Source organism: Solea senegalensis, linkage group LG15 (assembly GCF_019176455.1).
Source record: "Solea senegalensis isolate Sse05_10M linkage group LG15, IFAPA_SoseM_1, whole genome shotgun sequence".
In the NCBI taxonomy this organism is placed as follows: domain Eukaryota; kingdom Metazoa; phylum Chordata; class Actinopteri; order Pleuronectiformes; family Soleidae; genus Solea; species Solea senegalensis.
In genome coordinates this window covers 10,005,279-10,032,068 of record NC_058035.1, presented here as the reverse complement: position 1 = coordinate 10,032,068, position 26,790 = coordinate 10,005,279, and the positions used below count along the sequence as shown (strand labels likewise).

Below are 26,790 nucleotides of genomic sequence, written 5' to 3'. Positions count from 1 at the left end.
AAAATGTGACAATAAAGTCATAGGTTAGTATGTCGTCCAAAATGTGGGCTTGTTCCTCATCCTTTTTTGACTGTTTCCCTTCTTTCAAAACCGTGGGACTAGTTTTGGTCCAAAATTTGGGAGGAAGAGGAATATCTGAGAAGAATAAACAGGCTGAAGAATGACAAGAGATGCTTGTGCTGCAGGCCTTCTAGTGAGAACTGTGGGGAGTTCTCACTAGAAGGCCTTGCAGCAGCAGGCACTAATTATCTGTAAACACATTTGGACATAGACCTTGCTCAAGTTTGTGATGACTATCCAGCAGCAGTTCCCACGACAAGAACGCTTTCATGTGCTAAGACATATTTGTCTCGATGCGTCACAGACAGACTCATCACTCAAGATCCAGAAAAGACAACTTTAATTCTCTTTTCATACAAAATATTTAATAAATATGACTTTCAAAAATATATTGCCAGATCAACACATAATTCTCAAGTTCATAACACAAAGTCAAAAATAGGACAAAAATGTTGCCATGATCTCAAAGGGTTAACAAATGAGATAAAACATGTTTGTCTTTCAGAGCCTCAATTTTAAAAAGAAACAAATGTGCACAGAAACAAAGCAGACTCTTGCAGAGCAAGGCAGTGTATTTTATCTGATTCTACAGTGTTCCCATCGCCCCCCTTACTATTCAAGTACTCGTGGTCTAGCTTATGATATTACGCTGACTAAAGCAGATGGGAATTCTGGCATGTCTATTGATGTGACTTGCATTGCAAGTTGGTGGATTTTGACAGCCTTTGAAATATGTCAATGGGTTAAAATGACGCTGCTGAAGGACTTTTGTTCCCTTACATATTTGTCCATTAATGGCAAGCAATATGTCTGCCACCATGGCCATCCTTCGCAGCAGCCCTGATAGTTTGTTGTCCTAACCTCACTTGCCTTCAATCAAGGTCCTGGCTACAAATAGTGAAATGTCAAACGTGTGGAAGAACACACAAAAAGGATTTCTTTCAGGCCCAAAGTGCCTATCTTTTGTCGTCTTTGAAATTCGGCTTTAATAGAATTTGTTGGGAAAAAAAACATTAAGTCACTGAAAGAAATGGTAGGCTTCCATAGCTATCAAAACCTTCGAACTAGACATAAATAAAAAGGAATGATATCTTAAGGCTCTTGATTATTAAGTTAATAAATCAAATATACACAATGATTAATAAAAAAAATGTACATATCTACACGTTCTAAATCGACATAAATTCTTCATATTGGCAGCAACTGCTGACACTGAACCTTTCCCTCCCCATCCCACCCAAAAAATAAAAATAAATAATAAAGTTGATTTTTTTTTTTTTTCATTTGACAGTTGCTGAAGTCTAAAGCTGAAAAAGGCACTTTCTCCAAATGGAACTAGAAAGAATTTAAAACACAAACAAAAAATTATTTGCTCTAGTGTTGAACACGTCGGGTAGTTTTTAGTCATTGTACAACAATTACACCAGGAGCCCCTTCCATGTGTCCACAAAATAATAATAATAATAATAATAATAATAATAAAAAAAAGACAAATGAAATGCATAGGAAGATACATTTGCAACTAGTTCTACCATGAAATGTATACCAGTGCCTTGTGTTTCCAGCCAACCAAAGCAACTGTCACTGCCAGTGTAAGCCAGCTTGTCAAAACTTAAATTAACACGGGGAATATCTGAAAATACTGTGGGGTCACGACTGACATGAAAGTTTACAAAGTAATCATGCCAAAGAGCTCCCCCATTTCACCCACCACTGGGGTGTGAAGGCATAAGGCTTGGTTGCACAGCAACACAGCTGTCTGCTATACAATGTAGTCCATCCTGTTTATGCTGTTAGCTGTCTCCAAGTCTCTGTTGTCCTGTTTATTAGTCCAATTAGGGTGTTTGCATGTGGAATTGGGATTAGAAATGGGCGTTTTCTCATCCCTCTCCACCAGTGTGTATGCTGGCTGTTTGGCAAAGCGGCCCTTCTGCAAGTGCCTCTCCTTGTCATCCTCATCCCCCTCAGGATTGTTTGTCCTAATTTTGGCAATGAGGGAGTTCTTGTTTTCATAGTCTTTGATGGCCACTGTGAGGCCCACATGCTTCTCTATCGGGTTCTTGATTTGGTTAAGCTGCTCCCGCACGTTATTGGTCGTGTTGTCCTCGGAGACGGCGGACGAGGCGCCGTTGTGGTTGCTCTGCTTCCGCCGACGGCGCACGCACCACAGCAAAATGAAGACCAGCACAAGGACCCAGATGACAATGAAGATGGAGCTGAGGAGGGGCACAAGGTAATCTGGCGGAAAGGGGCAAAGAAAATCACAGGTCAAATGAGGCATTTACACAACATGTTTTCTTGAAGTGCTACTATCAGACTGACTAGATCATTAGCATGCTTTCGCCAGTGCAAACTAACATCTGAGCCCTGAACAGACGAGAGGGCTGCTCCTCTTTGGCTGTGGCGGCAGTCTGCTGTCACCATGTTGATAAATGGTGGACACATGCAGGAGGGAGTCTTACTACAAGTTCAGCCAGTCGCAGTACGAGCCATGTCGCCAAAAAGCTCTAATCTTTTCCATTGGAATCCTGGCTGTGTTTTTTTTTTTATGCTCCATTACAACTGCCATATGATGCCCCAGTTGTGTGGGATGGGAATTATTTTTCTTACGTGCACGTTCTTCTTTGGTGCATTGTTGTCATATTAAGGGCTTGGCTTCATCTCATCTGATCTTTTCAAATAAGAAAATAAAACAATCCTCCACCCATTTCTACACATGCAAGTGTGTGCAAGCCTGCGAAAGCAACAAGCAGAGTTTGTGGTTCATACCAGTTTTGCTGGGGCTTGGCATGCGCACTTCTGCAATGGCAGAGATTATGGTGTTGTTCCCATTGTGTTTGCTAACCAAGTCGATTATCCTGTCTGTGATCTCTTTAATGGGGCTCCGGTCCAAGCGATGGTCTCCTGTAGACTGCAAGTGCCAGGAAGAAAGTGAGGTTAGAAATCTGTTGGCTTAGGTCTACATTCCATCTTGCTTGCCACTGATTGTGTTTACATGCTGTCAAACTGATGATATAAAAACAATTAAAGCTAAATTCACACTCCATTAGCGCATGTCTTAGTGCTGCTAGAAAGCATGCTGCAGGCTATAACTCAACAAGAACCTTTTTTTTTTTTGAGTGGGTTATTAGCAGCCTGCAAACACGTGGCAGTGTGGGAGTGGGAGAGGGTACTTACGATGCAGACGTGGATCTCATTGCTGGCTGAGAATGAGGGGTCACAAGTTATGGACACAGAATGCTCCAAGGAGAAATTCTTCACTACATACAAGTGCCTCAGCTGCTTGCACACTTCCTCCACAGTCAAGCCCTAGATATGAAGAAGAAATGAACCAAACCTTAGCGCTCATGAAAAAGCACAAGTCAATCCGAAGGAACAGTAAACAGCTCAGGCCTGTATGTGGCAGTTGTTTTCTGCTATCTGGTTGGGATCAGCCCACGTGATTATAACGCTTGTTACTATCTGTTGCAATGCTTGTTGACACCACTGGCAAGTAATAATCCTGTATGATGACACAGTCACCAGTGGTCCTATTCAGCTCAAATCCATAACATCCTTAAATTAATCTTGCGACGTGGTTGGGGTTGGATGTAGACAACCGGACAGAGATGAGAATATCATTTTTTTCCCCCCTGAAGAACATTTTAATACATGACTAAACTGAGTTATGTGCATAAAAATATTTTCTGCCCAAAAGAGATGGTCGAGCGCTTATGAAAACCTGATCTTTCATGGTTTGCTGCTCCTATTCATTTCAGTGTGGTGGCGGAAGAAAGGCATGAAAAATGACCCTTTAATTTAACGGCTCCTTCCCTGGTGCCTAGGTAACTCACTCGAGGCATGATCTCCTTGTTGAAGGTGAAGGTGATGTTGGCGCAGCTGTTGTCCGGGTAACTGGAGCTGGGGTGGCATTTGATGGGAGGTGGGGGAGGGTTGGAGCACTCTCCTATGTCGTGACAGGGCTTCACAAAGCAGTGGCCCTCTCTGATGGGGATGCAGCTCTGACCTAAGGGACAGCTACCTTGACCTTTGGCACCCAGTGTGCATGACAAGGGGCCGCACCACATCTGGATAGAAAAACATGACAATGCGTTGAACTTTTCTCAACAGTAATACATTTAAACCATACAGTAATCAATCTATGGCGCAAACATTGAAGCTTCTGTGTCTGTAAACCCATAAAGATCGGAAGCAAAATGCATTACATTAGCCTTCGTTTGTCCGGACATTTGGAGCCACATTTCTGTATTTAAAACCTAAAACTTCACTGGCACCAAATGAAATGTGTCTGCAACACTGAATGCCAAGGATTCAATACCCAGCCCTTACACAGGCTGTAAACTGTAATGGAATCTGTGACACCAGTTTTTCCCAGTCAAGGCTTTTAGCAGCTTTGTATTTGTATCGTTTATCCATGCTACGTCAGGGAATTTGTGTGTATAATCTATGTGAAACACACAATCTAGGCAAAGCCTAGAGTCCTAGGCCACCATTAGATTGTTTTAGCAATGTCACAATGACCATACTGTTTAATTATTTCTTAATCACTGTCTTGGAACACATCCAGAAAATAGAGGAAACATGTATACAGTTTTAAATAAAAAAATAAATATATTTTAGATTAATAAAAATATGTAATGTGACCTACCCTTACACTCACAAAATAGCACAGTTATAACTCTTAAAACTGGAGAGGAACCCGAATGTTCTACTAGTTCATGTCAAATAAGATCTGCTGTGAAAAAGGTCCATCATGCCAGATTTGTTCAAGACATGCTTGAGCATAACATACAAATGTTGTATGAGTTAAGCTCATTGACATGTTGCCAATATATAAACAACTGCTGGTGTCCTGAGACTTTTGCACAGTACTGTAATCATATTCCATATCAGACTTTGTTCACCATTGTAGCCTAAACCTTACAGGCCTAGATCATTTTCACCCAATGATGCATTTTCTTCCTGGGGGAGCCAGACACCATTGCTCATGCCGTAGCACCACTTCAGGCCTCTGCTGTATATCAACAAACGACTCGGGGAGATTCTGAACTGCTGGACATCGGATACCCGTTTCTAACCGTGCCATTGTGTTTCTTTTCAAAACAAATGACATCGTTTCTGTGAGGAACTGACTGAGATTTCTGAAGATAGTGGATGCTACGATGCAAAAAAACAACAACTCTGTAGCCCTTTATTACATTTTCTTCTTCACAGCAATTCTCCCATTAACAATGGATCATAGGTTTCTACTGCTACACGACTCCTTTATCAAAATGTCAACAGTGAGCTTAAGACATACCTTTGTGCACAAAACTTTCCCATTGGAACAGTGGCAGGTGTTGCAGTCTTCATCCCATTTGACTCCATCTGGGGTGATGTGTCCATTAACAGAGCAAGGTTTTCTTGTGACTGTGTTCAACACAATGACAGAGTTAGAAATATGGAGTAAAATAACGTCTTTGTCACATAGGATTTGTCGCTTATCATCGCATGAGGACTCACTTTCTTGACAGTGGGGTCCAGTCCTATCTGCTGAACACAAGCAGCGATACCCGTTGATCTCATCCACACAAGTGGAGCCAAAGGCACATGGGGATGACTGGCACTCATTTATATCTGTCAGGAGGAAAGCAAGAGGTAAGAAATGGCTCCTTCACCAAAGAACGCAGCCAGACGGCACACAAATATTGAGTTAAGCAGTTGGCACACAAATCTAATTCCCATGCTAAATTCACTAAGGTCATGTGTCATTTGAACAGTACATCCACATACACATCCATTAATAAAATGAAGCAAACATGCCTTAAATCAGCTCTGGACATTTTTGCCCTATGCAGCGTTAATAAGAGCAGCATCATTAGCAGGTACTCAGGAACTAAAGGCGGGACATAGCAGAACAAAGGGTTTGCAAAGGGAAAGAATGTGGCCATCTGAAAGCCTTTAAGAGGGAAAACAATCCGTGTAATCAGTGTCAGAGAGCATGGCTGATTTGCCGTTGGCCTGCTAAGCTGGTTTCCCCCAGGGGACAAGCAGCAGGGCCTGCAGAGGTGACACCAAAACAGCTTGGCCTGGCCTGCAGCCCAACACACACATAATTGGCAGACTAGACCTTCCATTTGGAGCGACTGGAACAATCTTACAACCCAGGCTCCTGCTCTAACAGGAATCGGGGAGGAGTGGGAGGCAGGGTTAATACTCACTGATCCGACAGTCTGGACCCGCGAAGCCTGGGGCGCACTCACAGCGGTACCAGTTATCCCCGTCCACACAGGTTCCACTGTTGTAGCTGCAAAAAGAAGGGGTGTGCAGTGAGACTCCCAAGTTTGTATCTCAGGATAACCCCAGGCTTCCACACCGATCTATGTCCATGCTTTATTTCATATCAAAACAGTTTCAGACAGGAGTTTTCTCACCAGTCAAAACATAATAAGCTTTTTCAAAACAATTAAGGCAATCAAACTGGTTTATGGGGTGGTTTTATTGGACAAGTGTGCATGCGCTTGGGAGTGAACTCCCATGGTGTGTGTGGTTGAATCAGAGCTGCATCTGGGAGAACACAGTAAAGGGTTAGCTGACTGCGTCCCAGGAATGACAAGAAAGGGTGTATGCTTGGTTCTCAGCAAAGAGACGGTGAGAAAGAAAAGCCTGCAGGTGAGAAACTATGACACATACAGTGTAAGTCTGTTTAAGAGTCTAAATCCACTTACCATGGGTGGGGACTGCAGTCGTTGGTATCTGATAAAGAAAACAAAAATGGAGAAGAAGACAGAAAATAGTGAGTGTGTTGTTTTTTTTGCTCACTCCCTCTTCAGCAGTGAATATCTGTTGCATGTGATGACAAAGCTCTGCACATCTGAGCTTGCATGTGCACGTGGATGTTTGGCTGGTCAGGCCTCAAATGACTACACTGCTTTATTAACAACTCTAAAAACTGAGATCCAGCTTCGCCCCCATTGCTGCCACCTACAGCACCCACACACCCAGCTTCCTCTCCTCTGCAATTGTGGAATTCAGGTTTTGGAGAACATGCATACAAGGCAGGGATCCCTGGGAAATGGAGGAGGGCTGTAGAACAAGCAGACATGTCACTCTTTGGACAAGAATGCAAGGACGAGAAAGTGTGGGTGTGTGTTGCATTAGGGGACACATCTGTCTCCACTTTACTGAGCCCCTTTCTCCCTCCTCCTTTCTCTTCTCATGGCTAACAAAAGGAGACGAAAAAGACAAAAAAAAAAAGAAAGAAAAAAAAAAGGTACAGATCAAGGGAGGATGAGAGTCAGATTTAATCAAATGCAGGACTTCACCTCTGCACCGAGTAGCAAGAGGTTTATCATCATTTAATAGCAATAAATGTCAACAGTTATCCCTTCCACCATTCACTGTTTAAAAGCACTTACTCTGGGTGCATGTGGGACCTTCCCAGCCTTCCTTGCAGACGCAGGTGAATGACTCCCCAGTCACGACACATGTACCTCCATTCTCACACGGGTTTGGAAGACAACTTGAATTCTTGGCTGAGGCACAAAAGAAGAAAGAAGAATTCAGCTGTTGTCAGTGAATTGTCCCTGCCAACTTAACAGGGGATTATCAGTGCAATCATAAACCTTAAAAGGAGCAGACTGCTGCTGCTGCTTTGGCCCTTTTAAAGTTGGATTTCCTATTTTCTCTAAGGAAATATGCATTCCATGACTTTGAAGTGTATTGTCAGTGCAATCTGGGATTTTAAGCAGATATCTGTCAGCGCTCACAGCGGAGGAGAAATGGGCGAGGAGGGAGATGGGAAGAAAAGGAGTGTTGACAGAGTGAAGGGATAAAAACTGTTTGTTGACCTTGCGTATCTGACAGAGCTGATTAATATCTGAGACGAGACGGAGCTCTCCCACAAAGCAATCATCCTCTGTGTCTGTGTGTGTGTGTCCAGTGTGTGATGAAACATTTAACCAAACGTGACTCACCTATGTTGCACGTCGTACCCTCCCACCCTGGCGAGCACTTGCACTGGAACGTATCTCCCTCATCGTGGCAGGTGCCACCGTTGTTGCACGTGGCTTCGTCGCACTGACTCTCACCTGAAAAGGGAGCATTTGAATCTTAGAAAACAGAAGATTGGGCAATTATATACAGCCATAAGCACATACCATCAGCCTGCACAGACAGACTACATGGGTGTGGAAAGACAAAAAAGCAACAAAAAAGGACTCTTACGGGAGTGGCATGTCTTTCCCTTCCAGCCATTCTTACACTCGCAAAAAAAGTCAGTCACCAGGTCTCGACATGTCCCTCCATTATGACAGGGGTTGGTGCTGCAGTCATCTATATCTAGTGGAGACATTGGACAGGAGTGTGATTTATGTGCAGCACATCAAACAGCGTGTTTATGTCGAAACATGGATTTAACAGTCCCAAAGGAAGACTCAGGTTTGCTTTGACACCACAAAACAACCACTCCTACTCACTGATTTCACAGTGGTCGCCCTCCCAGCCGTCGCCACAGATGCACTGGTACACGCTGACTTTGTCAATGCAAGTGCCTCCATTGTGGCATGGGTTACTCTCACAGTCGTTAATGTCTGATATTGTTTTTTTTAAAAAAAAAAGAACGTGGAAAAGAGAGGAGGGAAGAAAATATTTAGATTGAGGCTGTTTTTTTGATATATTGCGATGTCTACTGCGTGTGAAAACATACTCTCGTGACAGTAGGTGCCTCTGAAGCCCTCCTGGCATTCACAGCTAAACTGTCCTCCGGCCTGGCTCCGGCAACGGCCATGAGGTCCGCACACATTTGACGAAATGTAACGCTCTCCTCCGGGTGTGCTGTTGGATGCCACTGCGACTGTGCAGCTGTCGATCACTGCAAATATAGACTCTGTTAGATAGTGAAACAACTGGCAAAGCCTGTTCTGACATACACTTGTTCTTAATCATAAAAAAAAGCTGTTTGTGCCTTCCAGGTGAAATGGAAGAATTTTTTTTTGTTTTTTATTTTGGCTTACCACTGGTATTCAAGTAATTCATACAACTATCAACTGGTCAATGTTAAATAAGAAGTACACTGACGTTAAATGACTAAGTGCCAGTACAAGAAAATTGACACTCCCTTTGATAGGAAAACATCAACGAGAGATTTGAAAACACATTGAATGATGTGAGAAACTGCAATGGTCTTTTTTTTTTTTAGAAACAATTTAGCTCAATCTTTGTCACTCTGCCCCAAAATACCTTCCTTTCCCCCGTGCCTGATCAGATTCAGAGCCTCAGGTGAGTTTTCTGCCCTGTAATCAATTAACTATTGCCAAAGGCACAGAGAATCTCCCCGTCTGGTATCCGACTCTGTGGTTGGTCCACTCACTCAATTACATATGCACACACAGAAAAAAGAAAAAGTGCAAATTCACTGAAAAGGGAGGAAAAAAAGTGAGGTAGCCCACCAAGTCGTTATGAAGAACACACACAGTGCTATCAGCCTTTTGCCAGTTTTTCAGTGAAATCAGAGGAGGGGATAATCATGGGAAAAGCTGTACTGAGAAGATGGAGGGGGCAGTCATCAAGGAATCTACTTCCAAAAAACTGCTCACCTTGGCCAGGAAACTTGAACATAAGTACTGTCCTCATGGGGAAAATATGGGCACACTGCTCAGACAAATGACGATGACCTGGCCTTATTCAGCAATTTACTGAAATGTGCTGCAGGCACCACTTTTCAGAAACATTCTGGGAAAAAAAAAAGTAAACGAGCAAAAAGCTGGTGGTTATTGCCTGCAGGAGACGTACCTTTACATGTGGTGGTGCGACAGTGGTCTTTAAGGTGAGAACAATTTTTGCCCTCGTAGTCCTCTGAGCAAGCACAGTAGTAGTCTGTGGCCAGGTTGAAGCAGGCCGCTCCGTTCTGACATGGGTTGGGCAAGCAGTAATCGATATCCAGCTAGGGTAGAAAGATATTGAATAGAGAGCTATGAACCTGATAGCTGACATAGTTTCTGCTACACTAAACAGAGTCTAAACCCACAGCATCCTCCCTACAGGCTGTGCCAGGAAATAACACACGCACTGTGCTTTGAGGAAGGGGAAAAACAAGGCAGAGACATAGGAGCCGTCCTCCGAGTCTGGGCTTCAGCACTGAGGAATGTATCCCGCTGTAGCCAGGAGCAGCTTCAACAAAGCACTCCCTTTTAAGAAGGACTGTGGAACAACAGCCATTTAAAAGGGTGGGGCAGGAAACCTTTACAACGAACCCGAAGATGCAGCAATGTTGGCTGAAATTTGGGCTAAAGATATAAAATGATAGCTGGGAGGATGCATGTATGTGGGCTTAATCGTGTGCGGGATGGTGGTGGGAGTCATGTCTCACCTGGCAGAGATTTCCTGAGAAGCCAGCCAGACATAGGCACTGGAATCCATTCACTTCGTCCTGACAACGGCCGCCGTTCAGACATGGTGAGCTAGCGCACTCATCGATGTCTCTCTCGCAGTGCTCGCCAGCAAAGCCAGGGGGGCACACACAGCGATACCCGTTTACCAAGTCCTACAACACAGAAATCAGTTCACCTCATGCAACCAAGAATTTAATAAAACACTTTTGACGGGGTGGGGTCTGAAACAATAACTGTCAAACCAGTGAACAGAAGTGTGTGTGTGTGTGTGTGTGGGTGTGTGTGTGTGTGTGTGTGGGGGGGGGCAATGGCAATGGCTCAACACATTAATGTTTATAGTAATCTAATCTAGTTTGGTCAAGGAACTTGTGTCCCTCCCTTAGAAACCCTTATAACTTATTCCCCTCAGATTTGATTTGAGAGAGGAATTCCACAATAATTCCTCCGACTGTTTGGAGAGAACAGTTAACTGCAGCTATTTATAAAACCACTGAAAATTTCCCAGGCTTCAACAAAAAAAGTTGAAAAAAGAAAAATGTCATAAAACAAACAAACAGGCTGGCAAATGACACTGTGACATTAAATAGAGCTTGTCGTTTTGTGACCCAATACATACCTTACAAGTTCCCCCATTCTGGCACTGGTCCTTGCAGTCGTTTATATCTGCACAAGAAAACAAATCTACGGATTAATTCTGAACAGCTTGACTAAACAGTCTGTCTTTAAAAACAAGTCTGTGCTTTATGTTTCCCATGCTAGGGGCCTTTAAAAACATTGTTGGAGCAAGAGCTCCAGAGTGCTCTGCAAGAGCAGGATAATGTGGCTGCAGAATCAGTGCAACATGGAGTATTGAGCAATCCTGTCTGCTGCCAATTGAAACTAGTCCTGGGATTGTTTTGAGACAGTTTTAACCACCACAGTCTTGGCCACACAAAAGGTAATAATAATACATCAGCTTCATACAGCAGGGAAAGCCTGCGCTCGTCCAAATGCTGGCTTTATGCTTTTCATAAAGCTTTAATTCTGGCTATTCCGAAAGGATAGAAAAAGAAAGAAAGAAAACGAAGCAGTAGCTGGACAGGTGTCCACTTCCACAGCTGCTGCCGACAGCCTTCAACTCACTGATGTCGCAGTTCTGCCCCATCCAGCCAGGGAGACATTCACAGAAGTATCCACCAATCAGGTTGCGACACGAGTTGGCATTGACACAGGGCTTGCTATCACATTCATTGGCATCTAGAGAGGGGGGGGGAGAGTGGGTTAGTGGCAGTTGCATGTGCAGCTGACAGACGTGAAGTGTTGGAAAGAGCTCAGGTTGGCTCACCTATCAAACAAGTCTTTCCTGTCCACTGTGAGGGACAGTGGCATTTGTAACCATTGACCAGGTCCTGGCAGGTACCTCCATGGTTACAGGGGTTTGGAGAGCAGTCGTCAACATCTGTGTGAGAGAATCAAATTATGGTTGTCAAAAACAATTATCCCGATGGCTGTACTGACATTAAAATGGGTGCAGGCTGAGTCTTACTAATAGTGCAGGAGGAGCCGCTCCAGCCGAGCGCACACTGACATTCATAGCCTTGACTGGTTTCCGAACAGCTCCCTCCATTAGAGCATGGATTGGACAGACAGGCATGTTCCGCTGGGAAGAGAAAGACAATTTTAAAAATAGGTCATACACACACACACCCCTGTGAGTAATATTAAGGAAAGGTTTTTGCATTTATGAAACACTCTTTGTAACGTTTACCATACGAAAGAAAATCTAACTTTACGATATAAAAAAGGTTCAATATATATCATTGTTTATGCACAGTTCAAACACACAAAACACATAATTGCCATTACAATTTTCTGTCCATGGAGAATTTTGAAACCACAACTAAAACAACTTGCAAAACTAGCAAAACCTCATCATCTTCAATAAGCTGACATTTTATCACAATAATAGTCAATATTGGCCGATTTGAAACCGTTCTACCGTGATAACATTCTGGCCATGTTGCCAAGCCCTACTTCACTCATCCCTGGAAAACCTCTCACTCCCCTGCTAGGTCCACTTTTTCAGTAGAAGACACCCAGGCATGGACTTCTTCCCTCATCCATCACCAACCCCCCCTCCAATGCCCCCAAAGGCCGCTTAAAATTCCCCAATCTCACTCACAGTACCCGCCCAGCAGACCAAACCACCAGGAAATCATCTTTCATGCTAAGTTGACCTGACCAATGCACCGTGACTTCCCTCTGACTCCCCGCCATTCTTCTGAGGAGGCAAAAGATGATAGTGGCGGGAGAGAGCGCGCGCGAGAGAGAGAGTGGGTTGGGGGTAGGGTTGTGAGGCTCAGCATTGGAGTTCCTCCTCTATGGACGAGTTAAGGATGAGTAAGTCCCAAATAAATCAAAAATTAATCATTCACTCTGGGAATAAGTAAGCCATTGGAAATGATCAGTGGATGGTTCTTGGTTTGCTGTTGGGAGGAGGGAGGGGAGAGGCTACAGCGCTGAGGCCTCTGTGTTACTGTGTCCTGACGTATCCACTGGTCTGCAGACCTCCTGTTACGAAGGGCACAGTTTCCTGACATCTCTGCAGTTAAGCTGTCAACACCCGGCGAGGCTCAGATTTAATGAGGAAGAAACCATCATCTCCATGGTAAGTGTTCGCAGCAGCTGAACCTTAGCACCACACCCATATGTCTAGAGTGTCTGAAGAGTGAGGGGACTGCCAGCCCCTGAAGTTCAAACCGGTGGATTACCTGACTTGGGGGCCATTCACGCTGGAGTGGAGACCAATTATTGCCAAGTTACCACCTCCTCTGATTACAAACTGAGGGAACCTCTGACCTTTTGTCTAGAAACTCAGCGAGCCCACAACCTTCCCTCTTATTATAACTGCAAGCACAACTTTTTAAGCCCCTGGGATCAAATATTTTATGCAAACCAGAGCATCTTACATTCAAAATAAAAAAGAAGGATATCTAGAACAATATTACTTTGCTTAATATTGCACTAGCACAACTTTGGGGCCTTACAATGAACAAAGAACAGTCAAAATCGAAGCAGCAGATGAGATGGGTTAAGCTCATTGGATCCCATAACATGATAACATGATAGCCACCAAGCCAGACCTTAAATACATGGTTAATGCAAGTACCTTTCAGACTACAAACTCTATAACATAACTGGTAAATATTTGAAGTCAGAGATAACACCATTGACATCATCAAGTCCATTTACTTTCATGCTCCTGGTGTCCCAATGAAAACAATAACAAAGGACCTAGTTTGATGAGGCTTTGAAGCAGCATGGGGTCATGGGAATTGTTTTGTTGTCTAGTTTGGTTCCCTGTGCATGTGTACTTTACAGGGGAAACTTTGGCAGCAGAATATGAAGGAAAGGACAATGGGAAGCTGTCATTAATTGGTGACAAATAAGCACAATAAAATGAGAAAACAGAAAAAACAACACACTGGCTAAGTGCTGATGCTTCATAGGGGGTTTGACCCAGAAGTAAGGGTTAGCAGAGATAATGCGGGCAAAGCAGGTGACTTTTTAAAGGCAACCAAAATATAGATAGATAGAAATATAGATAGAAATAGTGATTCAATGGATTTTAAGTGTCGGAAACATTTTGTCTAATGTAAGTACTCAACAAAATAAAACCATAAGTTTGTAGTTTTTAGATATCTCTCACCTCTCTGACAGTTGGCACCAGAGTAACCTTCAGCGCACGTACACTGGTACTTGTCAGGCCCTGTGTTGATACACGTTCCACCGTTCAAGCATGGCTGGTGAGTGCCACAGTAGTTCAGATCTGGGGAAAAAATAAAAAAAAGAGTGTTCCACACAGCTTTAGTTAGTTTTGGCACAAAGGCCACATGTACAGTGACTGCAACTGAAAGATGAGAAAGATATTAACCTTTATCACAAAGATGACCGCCCCAGTTGGTGTCGCATAGGCACTGCCAGGGCTCCACACAAGTGCCATGCACACATCCTGGGTGAGGGATGCATTTGTCACAATACTGGCCCTGCCAGCCATAAAGGCACCTGCAAGACGCACAGAAAGCCATCAGCCTCAGAAGTGGGTAATTTACTCTCAAAAAGAATGTGGGTTAGCAACATTCAACAACATATATATCACAATGTAGCTTTCTTTAATCGTAATGGAGCAGAGGTTCAGTATATAATTATGTTTATACATTGCACAAGCAACATATTTGCCCATAAAAAAAATTCTGAGTTTCTTTAACTGTCTTCGACTAATTTGAAAATGTTTACGTACATTTTAGGCTACATAGTCCAGCCCTACATATATGAATAATATACATCAGCCAACACACACACACACACACACACACACACACACACAGTGAACGTTCATAAAGAACAAATATTACAATGAGGTCAGAGAGTTCCAAATCCTTAAAAGGAAAAGCAATATTCGATAATTTGAATTTAATGAAGTACGAATCAGCATATATAACAGAGTGCTGCAAAAATAAAATGAACAAAAAAACAAAGAGGCAGTATTCTCACTCTCACAACACTGAGCTGCGTCTTAAAAGACCACTAATAAATCTCTTGAAGCAGGGAGTCTACGCGAGACCTTTTCAACAATACTTGGGGACAAGGAAACTGAGCAGTATTTAGCATTGTACCAAACTGAAAAAAACAAAACAAAACACTAAATTACAGTTCCAATGGGACCTTTAGCATGGCTAACATTAGCATGCGGCCAGACGCTCTCTTTAACAACACTGCCTGTGGCTTGGCAGTAGTGACATCTTTGCAGAGATTCCAGCCCTCTTTGCTGTTACTTTGCTGCTCATCCTCGTTCCCACGAGTCAAGAGTCAGGCCTGCGCCCCAAGGCCGAGGTGGGGAACACTGCCTGCTGACCACTGAATTGTCCAGGTACATAATTATACTGATAATGTTGCCCTTTTCTTCCCGGACTTCGTAATTAAGACAGCAATCCAGCCCGACTGATAACTCTGCTCTTTAAAAGGTGGTGAAGTGGTGATAGAGTTGCTGCTGTGGAGCCAAGTGACAGGAAACAAAGTATCCCTCTGGGGGAGCTGTGCACTGATTAGCCCCAAGAAACGGATGGACTGTAAAAATAAACGCGGTGGTTAAGTAAACCTCAGTCTATGATTAAAGAGGCTATTCTTAAAAGTGTGCTAATTCTCTCCATGAGAAGCGGAGTAGGATTCCTCAGCAAGGTCCCAAATCGTTTACAGTGATTACAAGGCCAAATTGTTAGAGAATGCGAAATTACATTGTGCAGCACTGCTTATGCACTGCAGTTTGTGACCTTTGACTTAAAAACAAACCTCTATAAGAATCTGTAGATTGTGTTCAAAGCAGTTCTCTATTTTCATGATCTTCATTATTACGGTCATTGAAACAATGAAATGTAATGGTATCATTAAAAAAGCCCTGGCAACGAGAAAATCGCAGAGAGCATCATTAGTCGCGGTTCTGCCGACATAAAATTAGTGTAAAGGAGGCTGCTCCAGCGTGCGGCCGATATTGCAATGCACTGCTGTTGTCTGACACTGTTGAACACCTCAATGATGGGAAACAACAAACTGACTACAGACGTAGAGCTTGCCTGGACAGTTTGTTGGCAGGCAGACTGCATATAAACACTTCAACCCAGATCTTCAAATATAGCCACACCTGTGCAGAGACAAAGGCAATTCAACCTCTTGTTCTGCCAGTGGCCTCACAAGCACATTCAAGAAACCTGATGATGTCAAAAGCTTGGGAAAATCAACAAAGATTGCGAACAAAGTGAACAAGCCCGATCATCCCTGTGCTTGATTCACGGCCAAATCAGACAAGAAAGCAACCAATGCGTGAGCTGTGGGAAGACACAGGTACTGCAGGGCCTCCTCCAGGATGAGGTTGATATTCAACTGTGACTGCACACAATGCCCAAGCTCTGATATCCATCTGCGCCTGGCTTTTCCTCTGGCTGTATGCACAAACAGCATTAGGAAGCCATTAGCAACACAAACAATACACTTTAAGGCTCATGCGAATGTAACAGGCGATTTTTACTGATAACACTTGCAGGGAAACATATAGGCTACTTTTTCAACATGGAGCGTTGGCAGAGCCTGGACAGCGATAAGTCTCTTGACCAGAAAGCCAAACACATACAAGCAAACATCCACGCCTTGACAGAACTGGTGTTTTGACACAACATACTATTCCCCATACTAACTGAATGAGCCGCACCACAGACTTGTTTGGCATTTCCCATGATACAAATGCAGTAAACTCATTAACAACAGACTCATGAATGATACAGAGCAGTCTTGGTCACTTACTTGCATCCACCTGGTTCCTTACATGATCCATGTTCAGTGCTGCAGCCTTGTCGACATATAGCTATAAGACAAAGAATTTTTCTTCATGGTAACTCAATTCTATCGGTGCTCCATTTATTAAATACGTATTTTAATTATAGAGGCAAATAACAATAATAATAATAACTCTGATATTTGGGTCTGAGAATAAATACAGTTAACAGCAAATGAACAAGTTGGCCCTGTACAATATTGGAAAAACTGCCAGGGCTGTTTTTTCCTGACGATACATGTTTTTCAGAGTCATACAGTCAATGAAAAGCTTTATTTGAAAAGGCTTTGGGAACTCAGAAAACAAAGTCTTAAATTTGATGGAAACCGCACAAGAGACGGCGTGTCGGCATGATTCACAGCTTGCAGACCGACAGAGTCATTCATACTCATATACACTCATCAGACTGTCTCAAGCTGATCACAGATCTCAGCAAGGCTCACCTGTGTTGCAGTCAGGTCCAGACCAGCCTTCCAGACAGGTTTTATTTCCATTGTAGTCACATGTGTAATGTCCAAAGAACTCATCTCGTGGCCGACAAAACTTGTTGCAGCCGAATCCATAGTAGTGCTCGTCACAAGTGACCCGGATCTGGTACTCAAACTGGGCCACAGGGCCATTGTGAGTCAACTTCTGCCAATGTGGGCTGGGGTTGATCATACCAGAATGTGAGGCTTTCTCTATTAATTTTCCATCTGCACCTAAAAACACGAGGATTCACACAATTAGCCACGTGACAGCAAAAAAGGAAAACACATTTCAAAAGAAAGCAAAACAAAAACAGTGCACTGTGCATTTGGGAGTTGCAGTGTTCTACATGATCATACAGCGGGAACCCAAAAATGCTCCAAAAATTCTGACTCAAATTGCAGAAGAGCTATGAGACAGCACATTACTTATAATTAAAAGCAGCCATGTGTGCTGAGGAGGAAGAAAAGTACAAGGAGGAAATGCAGAAAAAAGCAATAGACTGCCTGTAATGAGCATGCTTAACGGCTTTTTTTCTCACGCTCCTCCAGCGCTCCCCGGATAGTTTCTGATTCTCAGGTTTACAGCTAGAGGATATAACTGGTCTTAGATGCAGCCTTTTGCATCTGCTCAGGCGAGGACAGAACCACAGTCACCATAAATTACAGAGTTGAGGACACCAATGCCACAGTTACTGCTGGGAAGTCTGCCAGTGTGCCATCAGCACTTTTTTTCGGGCTGCTTTTCTCACATACATTTTTGCGAGTAATCGCAAAAAAATCTTGAGTCAACTCTTTTACACAGACTTACACACAAGTATCCATGTACGCGTCAGCCGGGGAGCAAAGGCCTAGCTGATGTTGTGATTGTGCAATGCTTAGGGAGACTCGCAAGCAGAAAACAAACTTATTTTCACCTCAAACATGAAGAGGTCACGGCTCTGTCAAATGAGCAAGGGCTGACCTGAGAACCAGGGGCCACACGGCGCTTCACAGCACACTCTCACTTAGCAAACATGCGCTGCTCAATCTCCAGACACTAAACTGTACACATACATACAAAAACCACACACACTAACACCAATGATTCACCCACACATGCAGCACTCACTACTTGATATCTAAATCTTTCACCTGGGAGAGAATGAAAAATGTGTCACAGCGGTTATTTACTGTGCTCACATGAGCAGAGGTGGTTGACCGTTGGGTGAGTCGCTCCTCTGTGTAGTATGATGCAATACAATTCAGTGGGGGGTGGCGTGCTGCCCTTTATTTACTGTGCTGTGGGTGTATGTAACGGGGATTGGGGTGTACTGAAATCACAGTGCCTGGTAACATTTCTCAGTGGTCTGGGATCCAGGACTTTGCTGTGTTGCATTTCTCTACCGACTGCTGGCCTGCAGTGTCAGGAGTAACACCCTCTTACTACCTGCTGCCTGGCTCGCAGTTAAACATGAATCTGACCAGCTTGACACAACTTAAAAAGGTCACAGTTGACCATCAAAATAGTTTTATAGGAAAAAAATTGGACTTAATAAGCTGTATAACGTGATTCATTTTGTTAAACACAGGATAAACATTGATAAAATACTTTGTCGCAGAATTTTTTTAAACATCTGCAGTGTATAATTAAAACAAAACATTTAAATTTATAAGAAGTCTAAGAAAAAACATTTTCAAACATATACATTTGAGAATCGTTACAACATATGAAACTAAGGGAGCTGTGAACTCGCCTGGTGGAGCTCTGAGGGGCTTAACCAGCACAGACTGTGTACATTCAGGGGGCTTTTCACACCAGTGCCCTAATAGGTCTCTGGGGAGCGGCAAATACAGCAGAAAAGGCCGAAACCTTGCTGACGTCGAACAGACCTGCATAAACAAGCTCTCCCTCGATATCATCACACTGTTGCCAATCATAGCGCCAGCCAGCAGGAACCCCTCGGCACATTTATTGGCAGAAACCAAAGCTGGCAGCCCAAATTTATATTTCAGCATGTAATCACCATGTTCTTCCCACATTCCGGGTGAGAACAGCCAAAGAAGCACTGCAAAAAAAAGCATTGTACTGCACATGCTCAGAGTGCCCAGCACATCTGAGCCACAGATAAATTTAATCTCCAGAGCAGCATAGCTCAGACGCGTCAGCCCCCCATACTCTAGCCTGCAGGCTGGTTGCAGTGCTGAGCAGTGCTGGGCGGCCGGATGAACTCTGTGTTTCACGCCTCAGTGACAGTGAGACAGTGTGACCCTGACCCTTGCTGGCAGCACCTGCCATCAGTCATTGGCTAAATGAAAACATTTTCATAGTCCTTTACCTCGCCACATTTCCTTCTCCCCGTCTGACCCCCACATCTCCCCACCTCCCCCATCTGGCCTGCCCCCACTTCTTTTTCCTACCTTTTGCTTCCTTGCATTTACCAAACTTACGGCTCGTTTCCACCGAACAGTGCAGTTCAATAAAGTAGCTATTTACAGAATATCCTACGGCTACGTAAATAGTATAATGTCATAGCAGCGTGACGCGGTTCCAATTCCACGAAGAAGAGGAACACGACACAGAAAACAAAGAGCAACAATGGAGGGCATCCAGCAGCAAGAGTTCTTTAGTCCTGGCATGTGGCTGTTTATCACATGAAGAAGACAAGCTTTGTTTTAGGCTGCATGGAAAAACACTGCTGTTTTGCCTGTTCAGCACACATAAGTGATGATACGCTTTTGACAAATCAACGGCCTGCAGGGTTTCTGGCTACGCCCCTTTAGGAGCCGGACCGCAGTGATTGGTATCCCCAAAATTGTGACAGACAGTTATTCTAGTAACGTTTGACAATGGAAATGCAAATCATTGCATAGCACACCAAACTGAACCAAACTCCACTGCTCAGTGGAAGCTGGGTTTTCCAGGCACCTGCCAACACGCTTTCTTAATGCAGACACACACCGCCAGCGGAAGGCAGAATAAACTTCCTTTGCGACCCTCAACACAACTTTTTCCAGATGCTGCCTTAAGGGAAAAGGGGAGAGACAGAAAAAAGAGGAGCAGGGGAAAAAAAGGACATGCTATATCCAATACTCACCACTAGTTTCATTGTTTAAGTCCAAGGCTTCCACTATCAACGTATAGGACCTCTGTGGAAGACAAGACAGAGATACAAGAAGTGTGAGCCAAGAGTCAACAATCACAGCATCATAAAACCATTCAATGATCATGTGATAAATGTTTTGGTTGATAGCCCTTTGTTTGTTAGCAACCATGCAAATTAACTACAGGGGAATCTAGAACAGGTCTACACTTAAAATGATCACAGACATACATCACTTTATCAACCATAAACAAGTCATGTTTGATGATAAATAAGCATCATTAAATGTGCTTTAAACCTCAGAGAAAGTTGAATCTCTCGCTCAACTAGTTCGTTTACAAATGAGACCAAGTACAGCAGCTGGTTACTTAAAATAATGGTCCAGTTGATCGCTCTATAAGAGGGCAAGCTTGTGGTGAGGCAGCAATTAGGATGACAGTAACTTGGGCTGTGGTGTATTCTAGCTGGACACCCACCCAGCTGAAGGATGACTGATCCACACAAACTACAAGCCTAAAAGAGATGGCCTGCAAAGGGCAGAGTCTCAAAGTAATGACTACAAAATAGAAAAAGTTTTTAGAAAGGGATACTATATCATACAATGCCAACAACATGTCTTCATCTCAACCACGGTAACCTTGCGATCCATAGAAACAGCGTTTTTCCAAAACCAGTTTTCCACATGTTTAGAAAATGTGGTGAGTTAAGTCAGTGGACAATTTCCAGTGTTCTCAAAAAGCACATAATAGGTTTTGTTTTGCAATGTATATAGGATTTTCAATTTCATGCTTCAAACCTCTAACCAGCGTATGTAATGAATGTTGAGGCAAAACAAATTTGTAGGACAGGAAAGAGGATGAGTGGGGATATTACTGAATGAGTGCTACACTTTGGAAGGCCCTTCTTGATTTCAGCACTCCCAAAAATGCTTTGTCTGATTCAGGATCTTTAGCACTCACACCAATATCAGCTTACACATTCACAGTGCCCTGTGCCACAGTCATGAGGGAGCAAACAATGTGTCGGGCAGCAGGCACGACAGGGTCAGAGAAAAAGTACACAATTGTGAAAAGTCCAATCCACTTACAGTGCTCAAGCATCCACTAGAAACAGTTACATGTTATATTCACACACGCTTGCTCCTAGCAGCGCTGCTTGGAGGCATTTCAGTAATTCTGCATTGCTGCTATGTTTCTCTTAGTGGTGATGACTTCATGGTAAACAAAACCGCTCAAAAGGAAAACCCCTGTTCACTTCCCACCAAAAGAATGAAAAGGGTATGACTCACTGCTGAAGTCTTTTTTTTTCATGGCTTCACCTTGTTTTCTCAGCTATTCAACTTTCCATCTTTCCTTGAGGTACCCGTCTCATCCTGTGCCAGTATTTTACTGCAATCAGGGCAGCTATTATTTGAAATGCAGTGCTCATCAGCTACACAGTGTATTCGGATTCACAATTGTCTGCAATCACTGACATAGAACTTGGCTATGAGTCAGTAGTAATGCGATCCCTAATCATGTCTTACTACAATCCAAACGATATCTAGTAACATTAACTCCAAGAACTACTGTCCTTTGGCTTGTCTTTAAGCAATGAGCGGTTTTGGTGCAAATTTGTTTGAGAAGGTCACCCAAAAAACATACATATGACATATGACAGTATTTTCGGGGGTGACCTCATCCTAAATACAAGAACTCAAATGCATGAATACATGAAGTTAATACAACATCTATTGCTTCAAATTTTGATTAAGTCATCACTGCAGCATCAGATTGACGTCAATGTGACCAACATAGTCTTGCATTAGAATTTGTAATCGTCTCATCACCCTTCAGTGACGTCTCAAAACAACCCAAACATTTTTGGAAATTATCAGTGGGTAATGGATCGGTTACATTAGGAGAAACAACACCAAGCCTGGTACATCTGCTAAACAACACATTTACACTGTGTCCAGGACTGGGGGATTTAAAACATACTAGTATTAAATCACTCTTTGCTGTATTATTATGCATCGTTTTCCAAAACAAAGATTGTTTTAGCACACTTGCTTTACCACTGTATCAACAGCATAAGAAGTAAAATCTCATAATTACTCAATGCAACAAGTAGCTGGAACATTATTTAGATGCTTAGTTTCAGACCAAATAACTGCTCCCAGAAAGTGAGATACTGCCTGACTCCTCATTCACTAACAGCCCATAACTCCACACTGGTTATCAGCTTGTAACTGTCTGCCACTGCCAGGTTCACTTTTCCCAGGCTCCCAGCTGACTCACAACTTCTCTTTGAACTACAGAGCACTCTTACCCTCCCTACACACACAAACTCACACTCGCACATACACACACACCTCCAAGAGCAACAAGTGTGGCCATATGTCTTCTTATCTTTCCTGGCCAAGTTACACTGTCCAACAGACAAGCAACATAAGCGATAAAGATCATTCCAGTTCGAATCACAGCGACTTGCCAAAGAACACTACTGGATCCTCTCTGTAGGGGAATTTTACCAATACACATACACATACACGCACACAGGCACAGCTCTTGATGGAAAACTGAGCCATCTATTCAAACAGGCAAAAGTCAAAGGTCTAAATAAAGGCACGGCACAACAGATTAGACCAGTCTTGGCCTCCACTCAGCACAGAGGAAATGTAAACAGTCTAGTCAAAGGGATGTTGACCTTATGTATCAGTTTTCCTGAATCAATCACTTCAAAAGCATCAAACTGGGATGCCCCCAATGATCGGGACAGCCAGAAGTTTGCCATTAATCCAAAACTCAAGCATAAAAAGACAACAAAAAAAACGTTGCACAATTACCTTCAAGTCACTGAGTGCACTGATGGGCTGGACAAAAGTTGTCCTTGCATTTTCATCACAATGAGACTTAGAGACAATTAAACAGCTTACTGAATATTTTACTATAAACTAATCTATCAGCCTATTATAAAAGTGAACCTCACCCATATTAAAGACATGCATCCCTTGCAAACAAAAGGCACAGTAAACACATACTGTGACAGGGCAAACAAGATCAAAACATCAACCTGTGAGGCTGGGAACGCATGAAGCATGGAACAAAACATGCAACCAGCCATTTGTGTATTTACAAAAAGGTCACCTACCAGTAAAGAGAACAAAAGCACAGGTGATCTTAATCAGCAGTATTACTAATGCATGACGCCACTTACCCAAACTATCGATAAGAAGCATAAGATTAGATCCCATTATATAACGTGCACCACACTAACAAATCACACCAAGTGTGAGAAAGGTCTTAAATACAGTATTGATTGATGAGTGAAAAAAACGATACTATTTTCCCTCAAATTTGCCACATCAGCGCAGACAATGCAAGACAAAACAGCATTACTCCAGAAACCATCAGCTGGATTAGTTCTCAGACTCAAAAGAGAGGGCCAATATTGAAAGCTGAGCAGATAAGTGGTCATAAAGCCTCACAAATTAAATATTGGCCTAATCCAGTAAACAGGTCTTCCTCTTTTCTTTTATAGGTGTAAAATGAACACAGTATGCCCAAGAGCTATCTTCATCACTGCTGAGCCCACAACTGTTTCCTTTTGCTTGCTCTACACTGAAATACAGCTGCACAGCCTCCATTATGCTCTGTAATCCTCACTGTAGTCACTGACGGCAACGGCATTGTCCCAGTGTGAAACACTGCGAGGACCTGGGCAGCTGGGCTCACACTTCTCTGTAGAAATGCATGCAACAGACACCGGTTGACTCCATGCATGGCTCTAAAAACACAGATGTGCTAATGTTAAAGATGCCCAGCAGCCAGCGTTCAGCTGGACGCCTCTTGCCCTACCTGATCTAAGCACATGTGTGTAGCCTCATTAAGTGCAGCAGTTACTGTGGGTGGCAAGGTTAAAGCGATGAAATGCCTGGGGTCCAACCGAGCGTGACTTAAACAAAGCCCTTGGCCTGGACAAGAGGCCAACTTCATGCAGCTCACAAGAGAGGATGGGGGGGGGGGCTTTATGAACTCAACAGAGGGAGTACCCAACAACCCAGTTGCACCACACTGCCATCTGTCCACAACAGCCAATCAACGTAATATCATACCAAACCTGACAATTGTTAATGTGTACTGAAGTAAAGCAGTTCAAGTGAACTGGAAATGGTACCAGCTTTTATTTCACTGTCAACAAGTTCTGTTTTTTAACCCTCAAGTAGACTGATTTTCAACCAGTAAGATGAAACTAATCTGGCTCCAAGCATTTATGCCAGTTTGGTGTTGCCATAGCGTTGCATAAACAGAAACCTTTGTTTTTTTTAAAAAAAAAAAAAAGGTGTGAGGTGCCAGTGTCTAAGTGGATAGCAAATAAAAAACACATATCATATTGCATGCTATCCTGCTGGGAAAATTGCTTTGAGGTCATCGGAAAAACACAAACCTAAATCATCTTCTCTGCCCTAAAGGTATCACGCAAAAACAGTACAACGTGACAGGAAACTGCACATGATCTCCCAGTTCTTTCGCTCATTCTGGCTGTTTGATGCCTTCTCTGCACAAGAAACTCCATCAAGATTGAGGTAAAAATAGCCTTGATGTAATTGGACACACACACATACCAGCAGACTGTGCCTTTCGCCCATCAGGCACAGTGGAGGGGTTTGTGGGCCAAAACTGTGGGGCCAGTCAGTCTGTGCGCCCTCCTGCTTTTTTCAAAGCATCGAAAACGTTGACAATATGTGACAAATCATATCTCTCACAGAGCTACAACACTTCCACAGGCCTGTCAGCCTCATTTATTTACACTCTAAAGAAGAGCTGACACTTGAGGAAACCAGAAAGTGGGTTTTCACCCTGAAGTTACTGCACTGAGCAACATGAGCAGACACAGAGGAGGAGAAATCTAGGAGAATGCAACTCATCCAACTTTTTCAGGCCAGGAGAAAAATACTTAGAAGAAACTTTCCTATTGGACACACTATCATGTAGCACCCAAAGCATGCTTGTTTTTTTATACATATACATACACACACATATATATACACACACACACACATATATATATATATATATACATATACAAATACAAATATATATATATACATATACATGAATACATATATATATATACATATATACATACATACAGTATCTCTTCTGAAATATGATTTGATTTGTAGCCATACAGATTGGTTTTGGTGGTTTAAATTTGCTTGGGCTCTCTTGAAAACGAGGTTTTATGATTAACAAAACATCCTCATAAAAACATAATTTAGACAGAATAGACTGTCACTCTGGGCCTGATGGAGAAAAAGACCTGCAGCTGGTTAATTGGCGCAGATAATGAGGAGACCAGGGGGTCCTTTCTCATAGAGGGCTAAAAAAAAGAATCAAAAGAGAAGCCCGTTCTTTGCTTGTTGTGCTTTCTGAAAACGACTTGACAGACAGTAATTGCGCAAAATTGCCGTGAAAACAGACATTCTCTGCCTCTCTCTTATTTTCCTTGTGGAAAAGCGAGTCTGGACGCATATAAAGTTTTTTTGTTTGTTTGTTTTTAATTCTCCAACTCACCGGCCAGGCAAAGCTGAAGGGCAAAACTATCCTGGATTTGTCATTCCTCACAGAGCTCTTGAAAGAAAATGTATTCCCTCCGAGGACAGGCGTAGATCCCACTCCGAAGCTGCAGGGCCCTGCAGCGGAAACTCTCGACTGATATTCCTTCAGGCAAACTTTAAAAAACGTATCGCACTCGTCCCGCGTGCACTTTCTATCCGCCGTGTTCCGTGTGCCGTCGCAACACATGCCGTTCAGCAGCTCTCCGTTCACATTGTGCATAGATAAGAGTTGCAACTCGAATTGTCCAGATCCCTCTGACACCTGTTGGGAGACACGAGAGTGAATGCCACGGAAAACTTCACATTATTTTACGTTCAAACGGTAAACTTTGCCGTTCATCCCTCGGTTGCGCTACGTTATTTGCACAAACAGCTGTGGCTACACATGGTTACGATTGGACGTAATAACGCGACAAATGAATGCACATGCTCCCCGCTGTCCCCCCTCACGTACCTTGACAAGAAAGCAGAGTAAAAAGGCAGCAACCACCGAGCCCCGTCTCAAAATCATGCCTGCTGTTGCCACTCGTTTGTACTAGTTGTCTGGCCGACACACGGCACCAGAGCTCTCCTCTGGTTTGAACATGCACGAGTGGGGGAACAACACTTTTGGTCAGCGAAGCACAGGTTCACGACACATAGGAAGACTCTTCCCAGTGTTGTCCCTCGGCTTCTCCGCGCGTCCTCTTTGCCCCAGTTTCCACTTGTTGGTGAGGAAAGTTTACACAGTAGCCATGCGGCAGCCGGACCCACTGTTGACTGACTGACTGCTGGTCTGAGCTGGAGCTAGCTACACAAGTTCAACATGGAGGGGAGTGTCCGTGCGTGGAGCCATGTGCCTCCA

The 26,790-nt window shown here is 43.3% G+C and overlaps 1 protein-coding gene across 1 annotated transcript; it reads right to left on the bottom strand.

Annotated features, from left to right (window-relative positions):
- Window positions 1-383: 383 nt before the first annotated feature.
- On the bottom strand, window positions 384-26,790 carry jag1b (jagged canonical Notch ligand 1b). The gene is made up of 26 exons (XM_044045918.1): window positions 26,401-26,790; window positions 25,903-26,208; window positions 20,339-20,390; window positions 17,238-17,495; window positions 16,764-16,824; window positions 14,344-14,474; window positions 14,119-14,238; window positions 11,956-12,069; window positions 11,755-11,868; window positions 11,553-11,666; window positions 11,047-11,093; window positions 10,409-10,582; window positions 9,832-9,982; window positions 8,747-8,911; window positions 8,517-8,630; window positions 8,266-8,379; window positions 8,016-8,129; window positions 7,458-7,574; window positions 6,768-6,795; window positions 6,261-6,346; window positions 5,563-5,676; window positions 5,360-5,469; window positions 3,894-4,127; window positions 3,238-3,369; window positions 2,830-2,971; window positions 384-2,298 (listed from the first exon to the last, which is right to left on the bottom strand). The coding sequence occupies exons 1-26, from the start codon at window positions 26,455-26,457 to the stop codon at window positions 1,823-1,825; spliced, it is 3,645 nt and encodes a 1,214-aa protein (XP_043901853.1). The 5' UTR covers window positions 26,458-26,790; the 3' UTR covers window positions 384-1,822.